This window comes from Oculina patagonica, chromosome 2 (assembly GCF_052425735.1).
Source record: "Oculina patagonica isolate OP01 chromosome 2, crgOcupat, whole genome shotgun sequence".
NCBI classification, from domain to species: domain Eukaryota; kingdom Metazoa; phylum Cnidaria; class Anthozoa; order Scleractinia; family Oculinidae; genus Oculina; species Oculina patagonica.
Genome location: NC_135759.1, coordinates 44,015,723 through 44,032,986, shown reverse-complemented (window position 1 = coordinate 44,032,986; position 17,264 = coordinate 44,015,723). Strand labels below are relative to the sequence as shown.

Sequence of the window (17,264 nt, the reverse complement as noted above, 5' to 3'; positions counted from 1 at the left end):
TTTTGCAATAAATGATAAGAGTAGTCTTTATTGAGGAAAACGGATAGTGAATTCTACTCAATTCTATTGTAAATCATTAGTGACTTGAAGCAACTCTAACCTGAACGTTGAATGAATGAATGTTGAACTCTAACCTGAATGTTGTCCTGTACTAAGAAAATATTTTCGGTAGTTTTTTTTTCTGTTATTCTGGTTTGTCAGAGCATCATGTGCTGAAGGTTAACTTCTCGTCGGCGTCAAGAAATACAGCTGTGAGTTTCTTGAAGCCACCAAAAAAAAAAGAAACAGTAAAAACAAGAACGGCAGCAAAACCTTAGGAATATTTTCCCTTTGCTTTGCTATAAAATTCTTCAAATTCAACGGTGTAAAGACTGTTTTAAAATGGAAACTTTTCACGACGCACCTGCACAGAGTACATGAATACTAACACATGAATTAACATGTAAAATTTTCAGCCTGTGCAGTTGAAGGCGTTGGACACTTGGAGTTATCATGAAAATTACTAAAGCGTGACAGAAATTGTTGCTTTATATTATTAAGAAGTAATCACATGATTTTCCCGTGCAATTTAGAATAAATAAGCACTTGTACTTGTACTAGGTCGCTATGTACTTGTACTTCTTGCACTTACTTGTGGTTATTTATTCCAAATTACACTCAAAATTACGTGATAACTGGTACTTATTTTAAGAGAATCACCTTAAAAGTTTGGGAGAACGCCTGTTAGCTCTGAAAACTCGCTGTGGGTTTGTTTTAGTTTCACTCTGTTAAGAATCACTTAATTTTGTATACATACAGACTGATCACGCAAACCTAAAGTTCGACCCATAAGGATGACAAATACAACTGTCTTTTGGAGCAACCGCAGATCTTTTATTACGTTTAGCCATTACAGAAATCATCCCCTTCACCGCTTCCTTAATTTCAAGTTACATTGAATCTAGCTGCGATCGACATCCTCCATGCTGTGTCCCTCCGGTAGGTTTCTTTGGTGTCCGCATCAGCTGCAGCCTCTGTGGAAATTAAACATCAAAGCGGATTTTGTTTATTCTTCCCAGGTACTCGATGGTCAGCTCCCTTACAAAAAGGTGCTAGGTGGAACGTTTTGTCCTGTAATATTGCACTTTACAAATGTCGCATCAATAAAACGATACTTAGCCTTTCTCATCCAAGTCAACAACATTTTTAAATAAAACGGAGTAAAACTGGGTCGTTGCCCTGGTAACACCAAAGTTCATTCAACAAAAAGGGTCAAAAGGGACCGGATAGGAGTGCTGGAATCTCAGTTGTCAGCTGGTACAGAGGGATCTTGGTTCATGCATGTAACAATGCCGCGTAGTAAAAGCGTCATGGTTTCCAAATAGTTCTAAATCTGTCTCTGAACTTTCCGAAAATATACAAAATCCAAAAATAACTGCAGGTAACGCATCTTAGACTTAAAAAAGATAAATTAATTTGTTTTTAAATTAAAACCACAGAAAATTCCATTGCATTATATGTAAAAGGTTTGCCATAGAAACGTCAATGGGAACGGGATAATTTTCTTGGAAACTATCGATATCTTGAATCTCTCGGCTTAACATAATTAGCAATACTGACGATAAAACAAATAATGACAATTAACGTGAACGGTTTTCAAAACGCCAAATTAACGAGTAGCCACCCCTTAAATGAGTGATGTCTCACTCACCTTAAATGCACTGGTACATGACCCTCAGATATTTGTATGTTCCTTCACATGGATTACCAAACACTGAGTTATATGCATCCAACTCGCAGCTGGCTTGGTTGTGGCATCTGCCTTCAACAATCGCATGAGAATTTCCAGCATGGCAATTAGTGGTGTAAATATGCTCGTTTGGGCAAGTAGTATGGTCATGCCTTCCATAGGACGCTTGCAGCAAGTGAATTATTTTTCCATCCGGGCAGCTTATGGCGCCTTTGTCATTCTGACAAATGACGGTGAATTCAACGCACTGGTATTTGACCATCAGATATTTGTATGTATCCGGACATGGATCACCAAACACGGAGTTGTCTGCGTGCAACTCACAGCTGGGCTCATAGGCGCATGTGGCCTCCACAATCCCATGGGAATTTCCAGCATGGCAATTGGTGGTGAAAATATATTCGTGTGGGCACGTAACAAGGTCATGCCTGCCATAGGACGCTTGCAGAACGTGAATTATTTTTCCATCCTGGCAGCTGATGGTGTCTTTGAGGGTCTCACAAATGGCAATGGATTTTGGCGGCTCAGTGCACGTGAACTTGACCTCCAGATATTTGTATGTCCCAGGACATGGATCACCAAACACTATAGTGTCCGCATACAGCTCACAGCTGGGGTTTTGGTCGCATCTGCTCTGCATGACAGAAAGGGAATTCTCGGCATGACATTCGATGGTATGGATAGCGGAATGACTGCATGTACTATGGTCATGCCTGCCAAAGGAAGCTTCTACGACCTTGATTTTCCCACCATTTAAGCAGCTAATAGTTGCTTTTTCAAACTCGCAAACAGTCTTGGTCTTAATGTCCTCTGTAGCAAAAGACAATCATTACAAATGTTAATATAGGGAAGTTACTTAATTTGGGATTTCTTATTTTACCCAGAAAATTCCGGTTATTAGGCCTGATCAGAAACCCATAAGGGTTGAAACGTGTAACGCGCGCGCACAGCATTTTAATATTCAGTTTGCTAAGTACCATATTTGGAAACACGAAGAATTTGTACGCGAATGCTTTGTACACGTAACGACACGCGCAACATATTTTTTGGTTTTGGAGTAAGTTGCTTGAATTTCGACCTAACCATCGTAAATTTGTTACAGAAGCTAAAGAAATACATTAACGTATCGAAGCGAAGTTCTCCAGACTACTTCAAGAAGATGGAACAGGAGAATTTAACCAAATTTAACTTTATTCGACCAAGCTTGTTCAAAAACAAGATTACGCCATCGAGCGCGAGCTAGCGCGCGCTGTTAATTTTGATTGGTTAAATGTTTCCAAATGATGGTTAAATGATTTTCCAAATATGGTACTTAGTGTAGACGAATGTGCAAACGCTTTGTACAATGCGAATCATAGGGTGTTACACGTTTCAACCCTTATGGGTTTCTGGCCTGATCTTATACAACTTGGTAAGAGGTTTTGGTTGGGCTTACAAAAGGAGGGGCCTAAATCTTGGGGAGCTTATAAGTGGAATAAAAACACGTTTCACAACGAGCCGCGGCAGTGTTGATCGTAATATGTTCTTAAGTTAAGAAGTCATAAAAAAGCGACATTTAGCCCTGTTCAGTACTGTCATCAAGCAGAGGGTGGCTTATATCCGAGGTTGGGGGGCTTATAACCGGATGCATGCTTTTGTTTCCAGGTAGTTGTGCCTATAAGCAGGAGAGCTAATAACCAAAATTTTAAGGTGTCTTGCCAACTTAATGAATTCGGATAAATGAATGAATGGGGAAATCTTGCAGTGAAGGAGTTTGTCAGGCTCCTGTAAGACGAAAAAGTAGTCCACGCTCGAAAACGTAAGAGATTTAGGCAACGTTTGTGCAAATTTGATCGTTACTAAACATTTTTAGTAACACGCAACAAACAAAGGTAGAAACACAACAAACAAAGGTAAAAAATGCATGACCATGCATGACCATGCCGGTTCTCCCATATATGGGATATATATATGTTATTTGCCGGCTGGGAGGTCCGTATAGGGAAAAAGCTGTGCCCGACCTAGCGACCTAGGCCGGCAAATAACATTTTTATTTTTTCCTACTTTAATTTGTTTGGTAAAGAAACCAAGAAAGATTGTGTCGCAAAATCTTTGTTTTTTTCGCGCGCAGTCTAGTTCATTGTTCAATCGATCGATGGTTAATAGCAAGAAAGAATAATAATGCTGTTTGTGTTACTCAAGGAATCAAAAGGTTTAGCATATTTAATTTACACTCGAGAGATTTAAGAGTAACAAATGAAGTAATAAATATTGCACAAAATGTAGCACAAAACTAAACACTTAAATCGATTTCGGTTCGCTGAGCCTCCGAATAAAAACCCGCGATAAATGTTTTGAAGGTCTTGAAAGAAACTCTACTCGCTGCGTGTTAATCCTCGCCGACAAAAAATTATTCTGACCGAAAAGCATTTTCTCAAGCTATGCTCAATTAAATATAACGAATTAATAATCTCCGCGTGGATCCCCAGTAGAATTTTATTCTGATATTAAAATAGTGCGAAAGCGTAACTGAATGAAATGAGTAGTTCGGTGGTCTACGTACGGCACAACATTGGGACGATTAATTTCACAGTTTTCAATCAAACATTTGATCAGCAGGGATTTGCTACAGCAAATGCATAAGAAGAACCAAGAAAGATTTAAAATACTGCTCGACGTTTCGGAGTCATCTTGACTCCATTATCAAGAGACTTGTACAGTATGCAAATAAGGAACGCTACAAAATAAGCATAAAACAATGAACGGCCTAAACGAACACCTTAGCGCGGATGGAATCCGTTTGCACGTTAAGTGCATGCGAATGTACAACATTTCTTTCATTTTTTTGCCACTACAATTTGTGATGACGCTAAATTGTTCGATGAAGCGTTCAGGTATTTCGCAATTGTGTTGCGGTGGCTGTGGTGCCTCGGTGTGCCCTTCTCGCGCTCGGGGGGCCCGTCCCCCTTCCTGCTCCCGGTCACATTGGTGTGCGCCTGTGGTCTGGGCTGTCCGGCTCGGCGGGCCCATGGCGTCACGTTCATTCGCTGTCAGGGCCCTCCACGGCAGGGGGGGGGGGGTGGGGGCGGAAAGTGCCTTCGCTGACTTTGAACGCTAATATCTTTTTCAATATTCAACCAAACGCTGCCAAACTTTCCGAATTTATCTAAAATTTATCTGGGAATAATTTGGTAAGATCGGTTGCTGTGTCAGGAACTTGACGTCACCATGGCAACGACATTTTGACAGGCATGTTTTCCCAAATTTGAAATTTTCGTGTTTCTATTAATGAAAAATAACTTTAATGCAATTATTTTCACCTTTTTACGGGTTTTAAGCACACTTTTATTGATTTTGAGTACATTCCAGTAATTTTGGGCGGTTTTCTGACGTTTTGAAAAATTTCGAAATCCAAGATGGCGGATCCAAGATGGCGGCTGTTTTGGCATTATGATGTCATTGTCACGTGATGTGACGTCATCATCCCACGTGACGTATACCAAAAGTTAGATTTTCGGACATACTATATATCTTGTAAGTTTCATTGTGATTGCTTAAATATTCTGGAAGTTACGGAGGGGGGGGGGGGGGCGGAATCCGCCCCCCCCCCACCCCGGTCTGAAAAGATCCAAAAAAGCCCGGTCTGAATAGGGTTAACATAATTAGCTGAAGACTGGTCCTTAAATGAATCGTATTTTCTTGAATGACTCTGGAGCAGGGTATAAAATTACCCTTTCTCTCTGGAAAAGGGTCTATTCTAGGTCTAGGTTTGACTCTGAAACAAGGTCGATTTTCCTCATAAACCTGGTTAATCACGATCCAGTATAGCTACGAAACTCTGCTCCCCTCGTCACTTTATCCCCAAGTGACAGACGAAGCCAAGTGAGCGCTTTGTGCTTTTTTCGCGTGTGTTTTTAATATCCAATTTTTTTTTTCATTTTGCATTTTACCTTATTGTTACTTATTTTCGCGGGAACTTAATTTCGCGAAAATGGAACGGGCATATTTCGCGGCACTTAATTTTCGCGATTTGGCCAAAAATACCTAATTAGCATAAAAAATACAATAGAAAACGTTTGAAATTAATTTTCCCGTGTCTTTAATTTCGCGAAAATCGCGAAAATTAAGTCCCGCGAAAATAAGTAACAATAAGGTATCTGGAATATGGTCGAAAATTCAACTTTTATTCTCTGAGAAATTCATTGGCACATCCCCGTAGTTAATTTTGCTGAAAGGGGTTTTACAACATACCTTCAGAAGCCATGGTGAGTTTGGTTTCCACCACGAAAGCAACCAGCACAAGGGACGCAAAGAACACAGTCCACTTCTGAAAAGCCATAACTGAAAACTAATAACAACAACAAGAATAAAACATTTAATTATAGGAACTCGTTAACGGGGTGAGACTGCCACAAAGCATTTATATCAGAGGTATTAAGTAGGACGATGAAACGAGCGTGTCCGCAAAGTAGGTTCTACTGAAACGTCCAGACTGCAGTTATTCCAATCTTGCGTTTTTGAGCTCATTTCAATATTTGTGAGTCATGAGCTTTATTGAAGATTGTTTTAGCTTCGAGCCAAAGAAAAAAGGAAGTTATTAGGAATGAAAGCAAGATTTCCAATTCGCGCCGTGCGTGATCAAGACCTCCATGTGCTACTTGTACACGTGTCATTTTTATTGTTGTTTTTTTTCATCGATAGATGATTGTTCATTTTCACAAGAAAATCTCTGTACATTCGATGAATACAAGTAGAATATAACCGCGATTCAGCTCGCGCACATTAATTTTATACTAGTCGACGATTTCCATTTTTTTAAAAAAATGACCGTTTTTTACTGCTCTTTTATGCTGTTTCTTCAACAAAATCAAATTGAGATTTAAGCATTTATCAAAGTTAAGCATATCAAATTCTGTAGATGTGTTTTATAGTGGCACGAATTTGAGAGGTATAGTATCCATTCCGAAAATCTCAGGTGGCGCTTTCGCATAATCAAATCGACATTTTTACCTCTCCGAAAGCAATATAACAAAAGTTCGTGGTGTGTCTGAGGAGATTATCTACGGAGATACTGAGCCTACTGAACAGATATTCCATTGGGATGATACGCTGGATGCCTAATGGATTTTACCTTTTCAGTAATACATATTTACCTGAAAGATATTTGTCCTGCCTGAACTTCTCAACAGCTCAAGATAATGATCAAACTAATATTGCTCACTATTCCTAAAGTGCATGAACTCTTCAACCTGATTGGTTAAAGAGCATGCCAAATATTGACTGATTACAAATATCTAAGCTTGACGGCTTAAGGCAGTAAAAATACACACATATCGACTGTTGAGCTAGTAACGGCATCCTATATAAAATGCTGCTGATCAAGGGAAAAAAATCGTGTGATAAGAAAAAAAGTAAAAAAAAAATCGTAATAAGTTTCTACAGCTGTTTCGTAATATTAAAATAAAATAAATAAATCTTAATAAATCAAAACAATTGTGTGAGAAATGATAATCAGAAGCAACTGCATTAACTAACAAATTCGTTTTTGTTTCAACAGCTGCTTTACAGTTTGGAAATAGAGTCACGTAATTAGATTCCGTCCACACGTATCCAATTTCGTTTGAAAACGAAACATTTTCCTCGCGAATCAGCCTTCCATCCAAAAACGTATCTGGTGAAAACGGTAAACGAGAAAGCAAAACTTTGCGAAAACGCTTTCCAGAGTGATTTTTTTTTGTTTGGACGGCAAAAACAGAATTTTAATGAAAACGATGACGTCACAGTGTCTAATCTCGCGCCGAATTGAAATGTTTTACTGCTACCTTGCCTTTAGTTTAACATTTTCTTTCAGATAAAATGCTTAAGCTTCTTGTTTTAGAATACGATCTAATCAGCGGGGCTTCTTTTTAGTGATCCACGAGCAGGGTTGGACCTCGAAGGTTCTAATTTGCACCAGTATTTAAATTGCTTGCTGATACGACTTTGTCGACCAAACATTGACTTCAGAGGACGAGAAAGAGAATTTTAAATGATTCAATACCAATCTTCATAAAAAATGTCCCTTTTAAATTTTTTTTTTTTTTTTGAAAAAAATTCCTTTCAAATAAAATCGCATACATGTGGACGGGGAGTTGTTGTCTATTGTACGGACGAGTACAATGTCAAGTCAAATAATTACTGACATTACTTCTTCACAAACCAACGCTTATTTACAAATCAATCTTTAGGCCTACCATCGCTGAAAAATAAAAAAAAAATGCGCAGCAGAATTTAGTTTAAAATGACAAAAAAGTGAAGTACGTGGTATGCACGTTAACAGATTTGTCGTAACCTCATTACTTCTGTATCAAACAGGCTTTCGAAGCCTTTTCCTGTTGCCACTTCCGAAAGGTCCCTATTGTTTTGGGGTCGTTTATTTCAGGAACAAAATAGTGTAGTGTGCATAAGCAAATTTATCTTACTTTAATCGACTCAGGTCTAAAAACATGCCCATGGCCGGAAAAGAGAAAATGTGCCCATCAACATAACTACAGTATCGTTTATTGACCAAAAGGATAGCAGTTGTTGTAATGAATTGCATGTTGCATTAGAACATTTATATCTGATGTTTAATTCCCACTGTTTTTTTTTCTTTCGAACCTTGTTTTTTACAGCCGTTAACTTATTATCAATATTTTTTATTAGGTAAAGCAATTGGCAAAGCAAGACTTACGTTTTGAATAAAGCAAATTTTCAAAAAAATGTCAAAGCTTCTCAAAGATTGTCGGAAGTGCTAAATGCAGTAAAAATACATACATATCGAAATTTACGAAAAAACAGCAGTCAAGAAATAATCTTCAAATAAAGACAAACGGTTTTAAGTACCAAATACATGATTCCACATCCATTTCTACTGTTTTTTTTTAACGGCATTCTAAAGAAAAAAGCTGTTGCACAAGTTAAGAATATAGTGAGATGGGAAAAATGACAAAATAAGGCTTAATATTATGATAATCCGAGATACAGGTTGTTTCTACAACTGTTCGTGATATTAAAATAAAATAAATAAACCTTGAGATATTAAGACAATCGTGTGAGAAATGACAATCAGAAACAACTCATTAACTACAAAAAAACAAATTCGTCTTTTGTTTTCACAGCTTTCTTATTGTTTGGAAAAAGATCTAGAGTCGCATAATAATTGGTGTTAATTTTACGGACGCATTCGATGTCGAGTAAAGTAACCACTTCCCTATTGTTTTGGGGTAGTTTCTTTATGGAAAACGTGTTCGTCATATAGGGAGATTTATCTTACTTTAACCGAGTCAAGTGTAAAAACATGCATGTGGCCGGCAAAGAGAAATGCGCACATAAAAATAACTCGTTCATTGACCAAAAGGATAGACGTTTTTGGAATAAATTACACGTTACATTTAGGACATTTACTGTATATTTGATGTTTTCCCCTTTTCCCCCCAATGTTTATTCATTTTGAAGGTCCGACTTTTGGAGGGTCGCACTTTGGAAAAAAAATTTCTAACAGCCTCGGTTAACTAATTCCATTTTAAACTAAGCCCAGCAATCAGCCTTTTTCTATAAACTTGATAATACAAAGTGAGGTTTACGTTTGAACTAAAGAATATTTCATAAACTGTTATAAAACAATTCGGCCTCTCTGGGGTACCTTTCTCATAGAGAAACAATAAAAGGCAAAATAATTTCGCTGAGCATTAAAAGAATTAAAACCTTAGGAGGCCAGGGGTTGCATCCAGCCCTCCCATTTCCCCTCGTACCACGGTGGGAGTATGAATTTGCATGTACCTCTAAGAGTTAATATATTTTGAAGTATTTCATCGTAATGTTCAAAGAGGAAACGTTTCAGCGGAAAAAAATAAAAACTGTGAAAGAAAGTCCGTTAACTGTGGAACACTAGACAAACACGGCTATCCACTTGTTATCCAACCACCGTGACAGGGATTTGATATTAAGTAATCAGCCATGTTGGATGACAATTAACAATAAAACATGTTTTTGCGCGAATTTGTATAATAAAAAAGTTTAGTTCCCAACGGAGGAGAACGCATTGTTCCTGTCATCCAACATGGCTGCTGTTACGTCAGCTGCAAACCAGCAATAGGAATGAGAAGCGTCTGTTATCGCGCGAAGATAATTAAAAAAATCAGACGACCGCGTAGCGGACTAGCGGTAGACCGATAGTGTTAAATCATGGCCGAATTGGACGACGAAGTCCTGTTATCAATTAATTATAACTTCAACAAAATTCGAGGAATACTTTAGGCAAAATGCAGCCCGGTAGCGATTAAGGTTTCTGATTCCTTACTTTCTTTTTGGTAAGGTTTTAGGGATCATTATCCTTGCAAATGACAGGTCGTCCGGCTGCACTGTCCAGCTATTTGTTCGTCAGTTGACATGAATGCATTAGCGAAACATTTTCAGATAAAATTTGACCAGCATTTTGTGCATCGAGTTGCATGGTCAGGATTGTCATGAAACTTCCTGATACAAAACTTGAGAGCTCTGAGGCTTATTTCAAAGTTTAGGAGAATCTGTCGTCGGGTTTTAAATGGACATTTTTGGTAAAAACTAGATTTTGAAAATATGTTCAATCTCAAAATTTTATTCCGACTGAAAAACGAATGCCATTTTCCGTAAATTCGAACATTTTTCATTCAGGATGCAAAAATTCGAAGAAATCAGTGAAATATTTCCTGCCAAAAAGCGCGATTCAAAAATGCAACCATCACGTAAATAAATAGGTTCGGGCCACCTAAAGTGCCAGCAAAAAATATCGTGGCCACACACAGGAAATCAATTTTTCTCAAGGTTTGTTAGTTTTGTAATGACAGGTAAATATTTGATATGGCGTAAAAGTTTTTGAAATGTTCAAAACAAAGACAAATCCGTTAGAGAAGGGTTATCGTACCCGGAGAGTCAGAAATCACTTCGCAAGAGCCGAAATTTTGTACTTTTTGGCTTTTCCCTACGCGGACGTTTACATTGCTGTACAATTGCATACACTGGCCCTACTTTAGTGAATACATGTTTTTATTTTCTCTGCTGTTTAACATGAAAAAAAAAAATAATAATAATAATAAGGTTGGAGTAATTTGATAGACTTCCCATATTGAAGTAACGAATGGCGGACTCGTAGTGTCTCAAATTTCTTATATTTGAACTAGAGGGAGTTCAGGCATTGTTTTTTTACGTCTGTAGTTTCATATATACGGGATTAAGTACATGATTTCCACGAACGATGATGATAGTTCTATAAAATGGCACTTTACACATGTTTACATACATTCATTTGCACCACAAATGATCCGAAACAAGTCAGTGATTTATATTTCATAAGCAATGTGAACAATGTCACTGACTTTGTTACCGACGACTAAGTCCATAGGCCGTTTTACGGATATCGACTTTGCCCCCTTCGCATCCTATAATATATATTTTTTCTTTTATTATGGTAATTTCAGTTTAATTTTAATTAAAAAAAAAAAAAGGGGGCCAAAAAAAAAAAAAAAGGGGAAAAAAAAAAAAAAAAAAAAAAAAAAAAAAAAAAAGGAAAAAAAAAAAAAAAAAATATAAATTATTAAAAAAAAAAAAATAATAAAAAAAAAATTATATTTTTTTTTTTATTTATAGTTTGAATACATTATATTGTGAATTGCGACAAAAAACACATAAAATAAAACCCCCAAAGGGGGTACAACTTATGCTCACACTCGAACGGCACATTGTTCGAAACATTCAAATTATCACAATAAAAGAATAAATCATTTCTATGAGCATTATAGGATGCCAAGGGGGCAAAATCATTATATGGCCGCCGAATCTGTAAAACGGCCTATGCTGTCGCTGCCTACCAGAAGAAACTGTTCCCAAGCAAAATGCCTGTTACATTGCTTATGATATCAAGCGCTGATAACAGCATTTGTTTGTCACAACGCTCGCTAGAATGATGCTCATTTGAAAGGTCTGAGAAATCGTTATTTTATGCAAATTTCCCTGGCGTTCATGTAAAAGATTTACAAGATCCTGCAAATATGGGAATGAAACCATGGAGCACAATATATGAAATATTGGACGATATTGTTTTTGTCTCGGAACTAATGGTGCGATTATAATATATATTGCCCTTTGAAATTTAATGTTCGTAAAACTAAATAAGAACTTCTAAGAGCTTTAAAGAAGTTCAATTTCCGCGGGCAGGTTATCAGTCGATAGTTCCTCGACAGATACACTCTATAATTTTCAAGGCCGAAAGAGTTTAAAAATTCGTCCAACTTTTGCAAACTTTTCGCTTTGAGATTTTGAGATCGCTTTGACTGAGATTCCAAAATTTTGTTTAGTGTCACGTCATGCACGTGAACATAAAATTAAAGGGCTCTATGAGGTTACTTCTGTTTTGCATCATGTGAATATAAACATAGTTAGTAGAGGGGACCAGTCCCCTCTACTAACTATGATATAAATGATCGATCGTGTTAATGTTATATGGGTTAAAGAATTTGAACTAGAGCAGTCGATTTTACATTAGGACAAAATTGCGTGACGGTTAAAACAAACATGTTCTTTAATTTCTTACGACAAAATGACATTATTTTCTTCAGATTTTTTACCATCTTGGTTCTGGTTTACCAAAAAAGATTTTGCAATAGTTAAATTTACCCAATTGTATTGCAATTCCTTTGTGTCTTGAACAACAAAAGATGCAACTCTAATCTTTAATGAATGTTGCCTGTACTTAGAAAATCTGTCCGGAAGATTTTAGTTCAGTATTTCGGTATTCTGGTTTGTCAGAGCATCATGTTCCGAAGGTTGACCTCTCTTCTCTTTCTTGAAGCCACCGAGAAAAAGAAACAGAAACGCAAAAAAAGGCAGCAGTGAGGAATAATTTCACGTTGCTTGCTATCAAATTCTTCAAATTCAACGGTGTAAAGACTGTTTTAAAGATGGAAACGTTTCATGCAGCACTTGCAGAGAGTACATGGATATTTACACATGAATTAACATTTCATGTTATCAGCCGGGACAATTGAAGGCTCTGGACACTTGCAGTTATAACGAAAATTACTAAAGCGTGACAGAAATTGTTGCATTATAGTATTGGTAGTAGGGGAGAAAAAAAAAAAAAAAAAAAGGGGGGAAGGGAGAAGAAGACGGGGCGACGGAGAAAAAAGGAGGAGGAGGGTGGAAGATGAAAGAAAAAAGATGGGTGGGGGTGATGGGGGAGAGTGAGAGCCCTTGAGAAAAAGAGTGGGGGGAAAGAGAATGTCAAAGACTTATGTACTTATGGATGGAGAGATATAGGTATAGGTAGGTAGTATTGGTAGTAATCACATTATTTTCTCGTGCTATTTGGAATAAATAAGCACTTGTAAACTTTTTACACTTGCACTTCCTGCATTTACTTGTGCTTATTCTTTCGAAATTACACTCAAAATTATGTGACTACTGGTGTTTATTTCAAGAGTATCACGTTAAAAGTTTGGGAGAATGCCTGTTAGCTATGTAAACTCGTTATCCTTTTGTTTTAGTCTCACTTTGTGAAAGAGTCACTTTATTTTGTATACATACAGAGTGATCGCGCATACCTAAAGTTAGATCCAGACTGATGACAAATATAAAAATACAACTGTCTTTTGGAGCAACCGCAGATCATTTATTAACTTTAGTTATAACAGAAATCATTCCCTTCACCGGTTTCCTTAATTTCTCGTTACGACTGAATTTAACAGCGATCGACATCCTGCACGCTGTGTCCATCCGGGTAGTTTCTTTGATGGCCGCCACCAGCCGCAGTCTCTGTGGAAAATTAAATATCAAAGCGGATTTCCTTTGTTATTATTTGCCAGGTATTTGGTTGTCGGCTCCCTTACAAGGGGAGGGGGGGGGGAATGTTGGGGGGGGAAATGCTAGGTGGATTGAAAGTAACTTTCTCCTCCACTAGACAGTTTTGTCTCCTGTAAGATTGTAATTTACAAATGTCGCTTCAATAGAATGATGCTTAGCCTTTCTAAACAAAGTTAATAGCATTTTTTAAGAAAATGGAGTAAAACTGGGTCGTATCCTCCGGTAACAGCAAAGTTCATTCAACAAAAGGGTCTGGACTAGATTAATTACACCCTTGGATTGGTGGTGGCGGCGGAGTGGCTATCTGTATCAATGCGCGCGAGTGGAATAATTGTTGTATTACAAACACCCAAAGAATTGCAATATTTGAGCTCCCCAGCTTTTCGACGCGTTTCGTACCTTTGTCATGGTATATGATCATATACCATTCCTGTTAACCAATGAAAACGCAGGAATTGCAATATACCATCGCTAGTTTTTATTAATAAGAAATACTGATGATAACACAAATAACGACAACGAAATTTCTGGTTTAGTGAACATCTCAATACCTTCCATTTTCCTGAACGGTGATCAAAACGCCAAAGTAACGATAAGCTACGAAAATAGGTGATGTTTCCACTTACCTTAAATGCACTGGTATTTGACCATCAGATATTTGTATATCCCTGAACATGGATCACCAAACACTGAGTTTGCAGCATGCAACTCACAGCTGGCTTTGTTGTCGCATGTGGCCTCCACAATCGCATGAGAATTTCCAGCATGGCAATCGCGTTCGTTATGATTATACCCTTCAAGTCGGCAAATATAATAGTCCTGTCTGCCATAGGACGCTTGCACCACGTGAATTAATTTTCCATCCTGGCAGCTGATGGTGTGTTTTTGGTTCTCACAAATGAAAATGGCTTTTGGCGGCTCAGCGCACTGGAACTTGATCTCCAGGTATTTGTATGTTCCAAAACATGGATCACCAAACACTGAGTTGTTTGCATACAGCTCACAGCTGGGCTTGTGGTCGCATATGCTCTGCACAACACAAAGGGAATTCTCGGCATGACATTCGGTGTTTTCTACACTCGGATCTGTAGATGGGCACTGATAGAGGTTATGCCTGCCATAGGACGCTTCTATGACCTCGATGTTTTCTCCGTCTAAGCAGCCAATAGTTGCTTTCTCATTTTCGCAAATGGTCTTGGACTTTAGGGTCCCTGTAGCAAAGACAATCATTACAAATATTAACATTGCGAAGATACTTATTTGTAGGTTTGCTTCAAGGTGGCGGAATTAATGTTTTTGACGTATCTTGTCTTTTAGTTTTGCTTTGATATAATAATAGGTTTGGGATTTCTTGCTGTTTTTTTTTCTGGCCAACTTAATGACTTTGGATTTATGAATAAATGGGGAAATCCGAGCTTGTAGTGAAGGAGTTTCTCAGGCTCCTGTAGGACGAGAAAGCATTTCACGCTCGGAAACGCAAGGGATTTAGGCAACGTTTGGGGGAACGCGTCCAAAGACAACAAAGAAAGGTACTCTGGAACCGGGTATAAAAATTACCCTTTCTCTCTGGAAAAAGGTCTATTTTATTACTGAAAGGTTTGACTCTGAAATGAGGTCGATTTTTCCCCATAATTCTGATTAATCACGATCAAGTATAGCTACGAAACTCTGCTCCCCTCCTCACTTTATCTCCAAATCACAAACAAAGCCAAGTGAGCGTTTACGATATCCGCTAGTGTTTTTCATATCAAAATAATTTTTGTTTCATTTGCATGTTATCTGAAACAGGGTCACAAATTCATCTTTTATTCTCTGAGAGACTCATTGGCACATCCCCGCAGTAAATTTTATTGAAAGGGTTTTTACATCATACTTTCAGAAGCCATGGAGAGTTTGGTTTCCACCATGAAAGCAACCAGCACAAGGGACGCAAAAAACACAGTCCACTTCTGAGAAGCCATAACTGAAAACTAATAACAAAAACAAGAATAAAACATTTAATTATAGGAACTCATCAATGGGGTGAGCCTGCCGCAAAGCATTGATATCAGGGCATTTAAGTAGGACGATGAAACGAGCGTGTCCGCAAAGTGGGTTCTACTGAAACGTTCAGAATGCAGTTATTCCAATCGAGCTCATTTTCAATCTTGCGAGTCATCAGCTTTATTGAACATTGCTTTAGCTTCGAGCCAAAGAAAAAAAAGGAAGTTCCTGGAATAAAAGCAAGATTTCCAATTCGCGCTGTGCATGATCAAGATGAACATTTTCAAAAAAAACTTGACCGAGAAATATTAACTGATCGTTTATGCTGTTTCTTCAACAAAATCAAATTGAGATTTAAACATTTAACAAGGTTAAGCATATAAAAATCTGTAAATGTGTTTTATAGTGGCACGAATTTGTGAGCTATAGTATTCATTCCGAAAATCTCAGGTTGCGCTTACGCATAATCAAAACGGCATTTTTACCTCTCCGAAAAAATATAACAAAAGGTCGTGATATTTCATTTAAGGATATCTGAGGAGATTACCTGCGTGCTGAATAAATATTCCATTGGGATGATACGCTGAATGCCTTTTTTATCACACTGATCGACTGACTTTGCGATCGATAATGACATGAAAGGAGATCAAGAACACGAACTTAGAATAAAAAAAACATGTGTAAACTTCCGCGGCTTTTGCCTTTGCCTCAATAGCGCATTAAATGCGCTTTTTCATAAAATTATTCTCTTAGTATTGTTTCTTGATTTTTAAAATGAAACACTAAATCTTTTTGATATTCAATTAACAAGAAACTTATTAAAACAAAGTGGATTTTACCTTTTCAGTTATACATATCTACCTGAAAGATATTTGTCCTTCCTGAACTTCTCTACAGCTAAAGATAACGATCAAGCTAATATTGCCCACTATTCCTAAAATGCATATATTCGTCAACCTGATTGGTTAAAGAGCATGCCAAATATTGATTGATAACAAATAACTAAGCTTGACGGCTTAAGGCAGTAAAAATACATACATATCGACTGTTGAGTTGTTAACGGCATCCTATATAAAATGCTGTTGAACAAGGGAAAAAAATCGTGTGATAAGAAAGTAAGTAAAAAAAATCGTTAATCCGAAGCAACTTTCTACAGCGTGTTTCTACAGCTGTTTCGTGATATTTAAAAAAAGTAAATAAACGTTAAGATATCAAGACAATTGTGTGAAAAATGACAATCAGAAGCAACTGCGTTGACTAGCAAATTCATCTTTTGTTTTTACAGCAGTCTTAGAGTTTGAAAACAGAGTCACTTAATTAGATTCCGTCCACACGTATCCAATTTGGTTTGAAAGCGAAACATTTTCCTCGCGAATCGCGTTCAAAACGTATTCGGTGAAAACGGTGAACAAAAAAGCAAAAATTTTCGAAAACGTTTTCCAGAGTGAAATTTTTTGAAAATGCCATTTTCTCGTTCTTTGTTTGGACAGTGAAAACAGAATTTTAATGAAAACGGTGACGTCACAGCATCTGATCTCGCGCCGGATATGAATGTTTCACTGCTACCTTGCCTTATGTTAGTTTAACATTTTTTTCTAATAATATGCTTTAAGTTGTTTGTTAGAATAGATCTATCAGCGGGGCTTCTTCTTGAGATCTACGAGCAGGACTTCGAAAGCTCTGATTTTACACTAATTTTTTAAAGTGTTTGCTGATA

The 17,264-nt window shown here is 37.4% G+C and overlaps 2 protein-coding genes across 6 annotated transcripts; both read right to left on the bottom strand.

Moving 5' to 3' along the window:
- Positions 1–865: 865 nt before the first annotated feature.
- On the bottom strand, positions 866–16,614 carry LOC144644804 (L-rhamnose-binding lectin CSL3-like). Of its 5 annotated transcripts, XM_078504349.1 has the most exons (5): positions 16,095–16,285; positions 15,438–15,534; positions 14,191–14,775; positions 13,482–13,516; positions 866–979 (listed from the first exon to the last, which is right to left on the bottom strand). In XM_078504349.1, exons 1-3 carry the CDS (start codon positions 16,182–16,184, stop codon positions 14,192–14,194), a joined length of 771 nt encoding a protein of 256 aa, XP_078360475.1. In that variant the 5' UTR covers positions 16,185–16,285; the 3' UTR covers positions 866–979; positions 13,482–13,516; position 14,191. The 5 variants fall into 5 exon arrangements, with proteins under 5 accessions (XP_078360475.1, XP_078360479.1, XP_078360478.1 ...); XM_078504353.1 differs by lacking the exons at positions 866–979; positions 16,095–16,285 and adding an exon at positions 16,586–16,614 and having other exon boundaries at positions 13,352–13,516; XM_078504352.1 differs by lacking the exons at positions 866–979; positions 16,095–16,285 and adding an exon at positions 16,409–16,552 and having other exon boundaries at positions 13,352–13,516.
- On the bottom strand, positions 882–6,887 carry LOC144644798 (L-rhamnose-binding lectin CSL3-like). The gene is made up of 4 exons (XM_078504343.1): positions 6,862–6,887; positions 5,960–6,056; positions 1,691–2,539; positions 882–1,013 (listed from the first exon to the last, which is right to left on the bottom strand). Exons 2-3 carry the CDS (start codon positions 6,045–6,047, stop codon positions 1,692–1,694), a joined length of 936 nt encoding a protein of 311 aa, XP_078360469.1. The 5' UTR covers positions 6,048–6,056; positions 6,862–6,887; the 3' UTR covers positions 882–1,013; position 1,691.
- Positions 16,615–17,264: the final 650 nt, after the last annotated feature.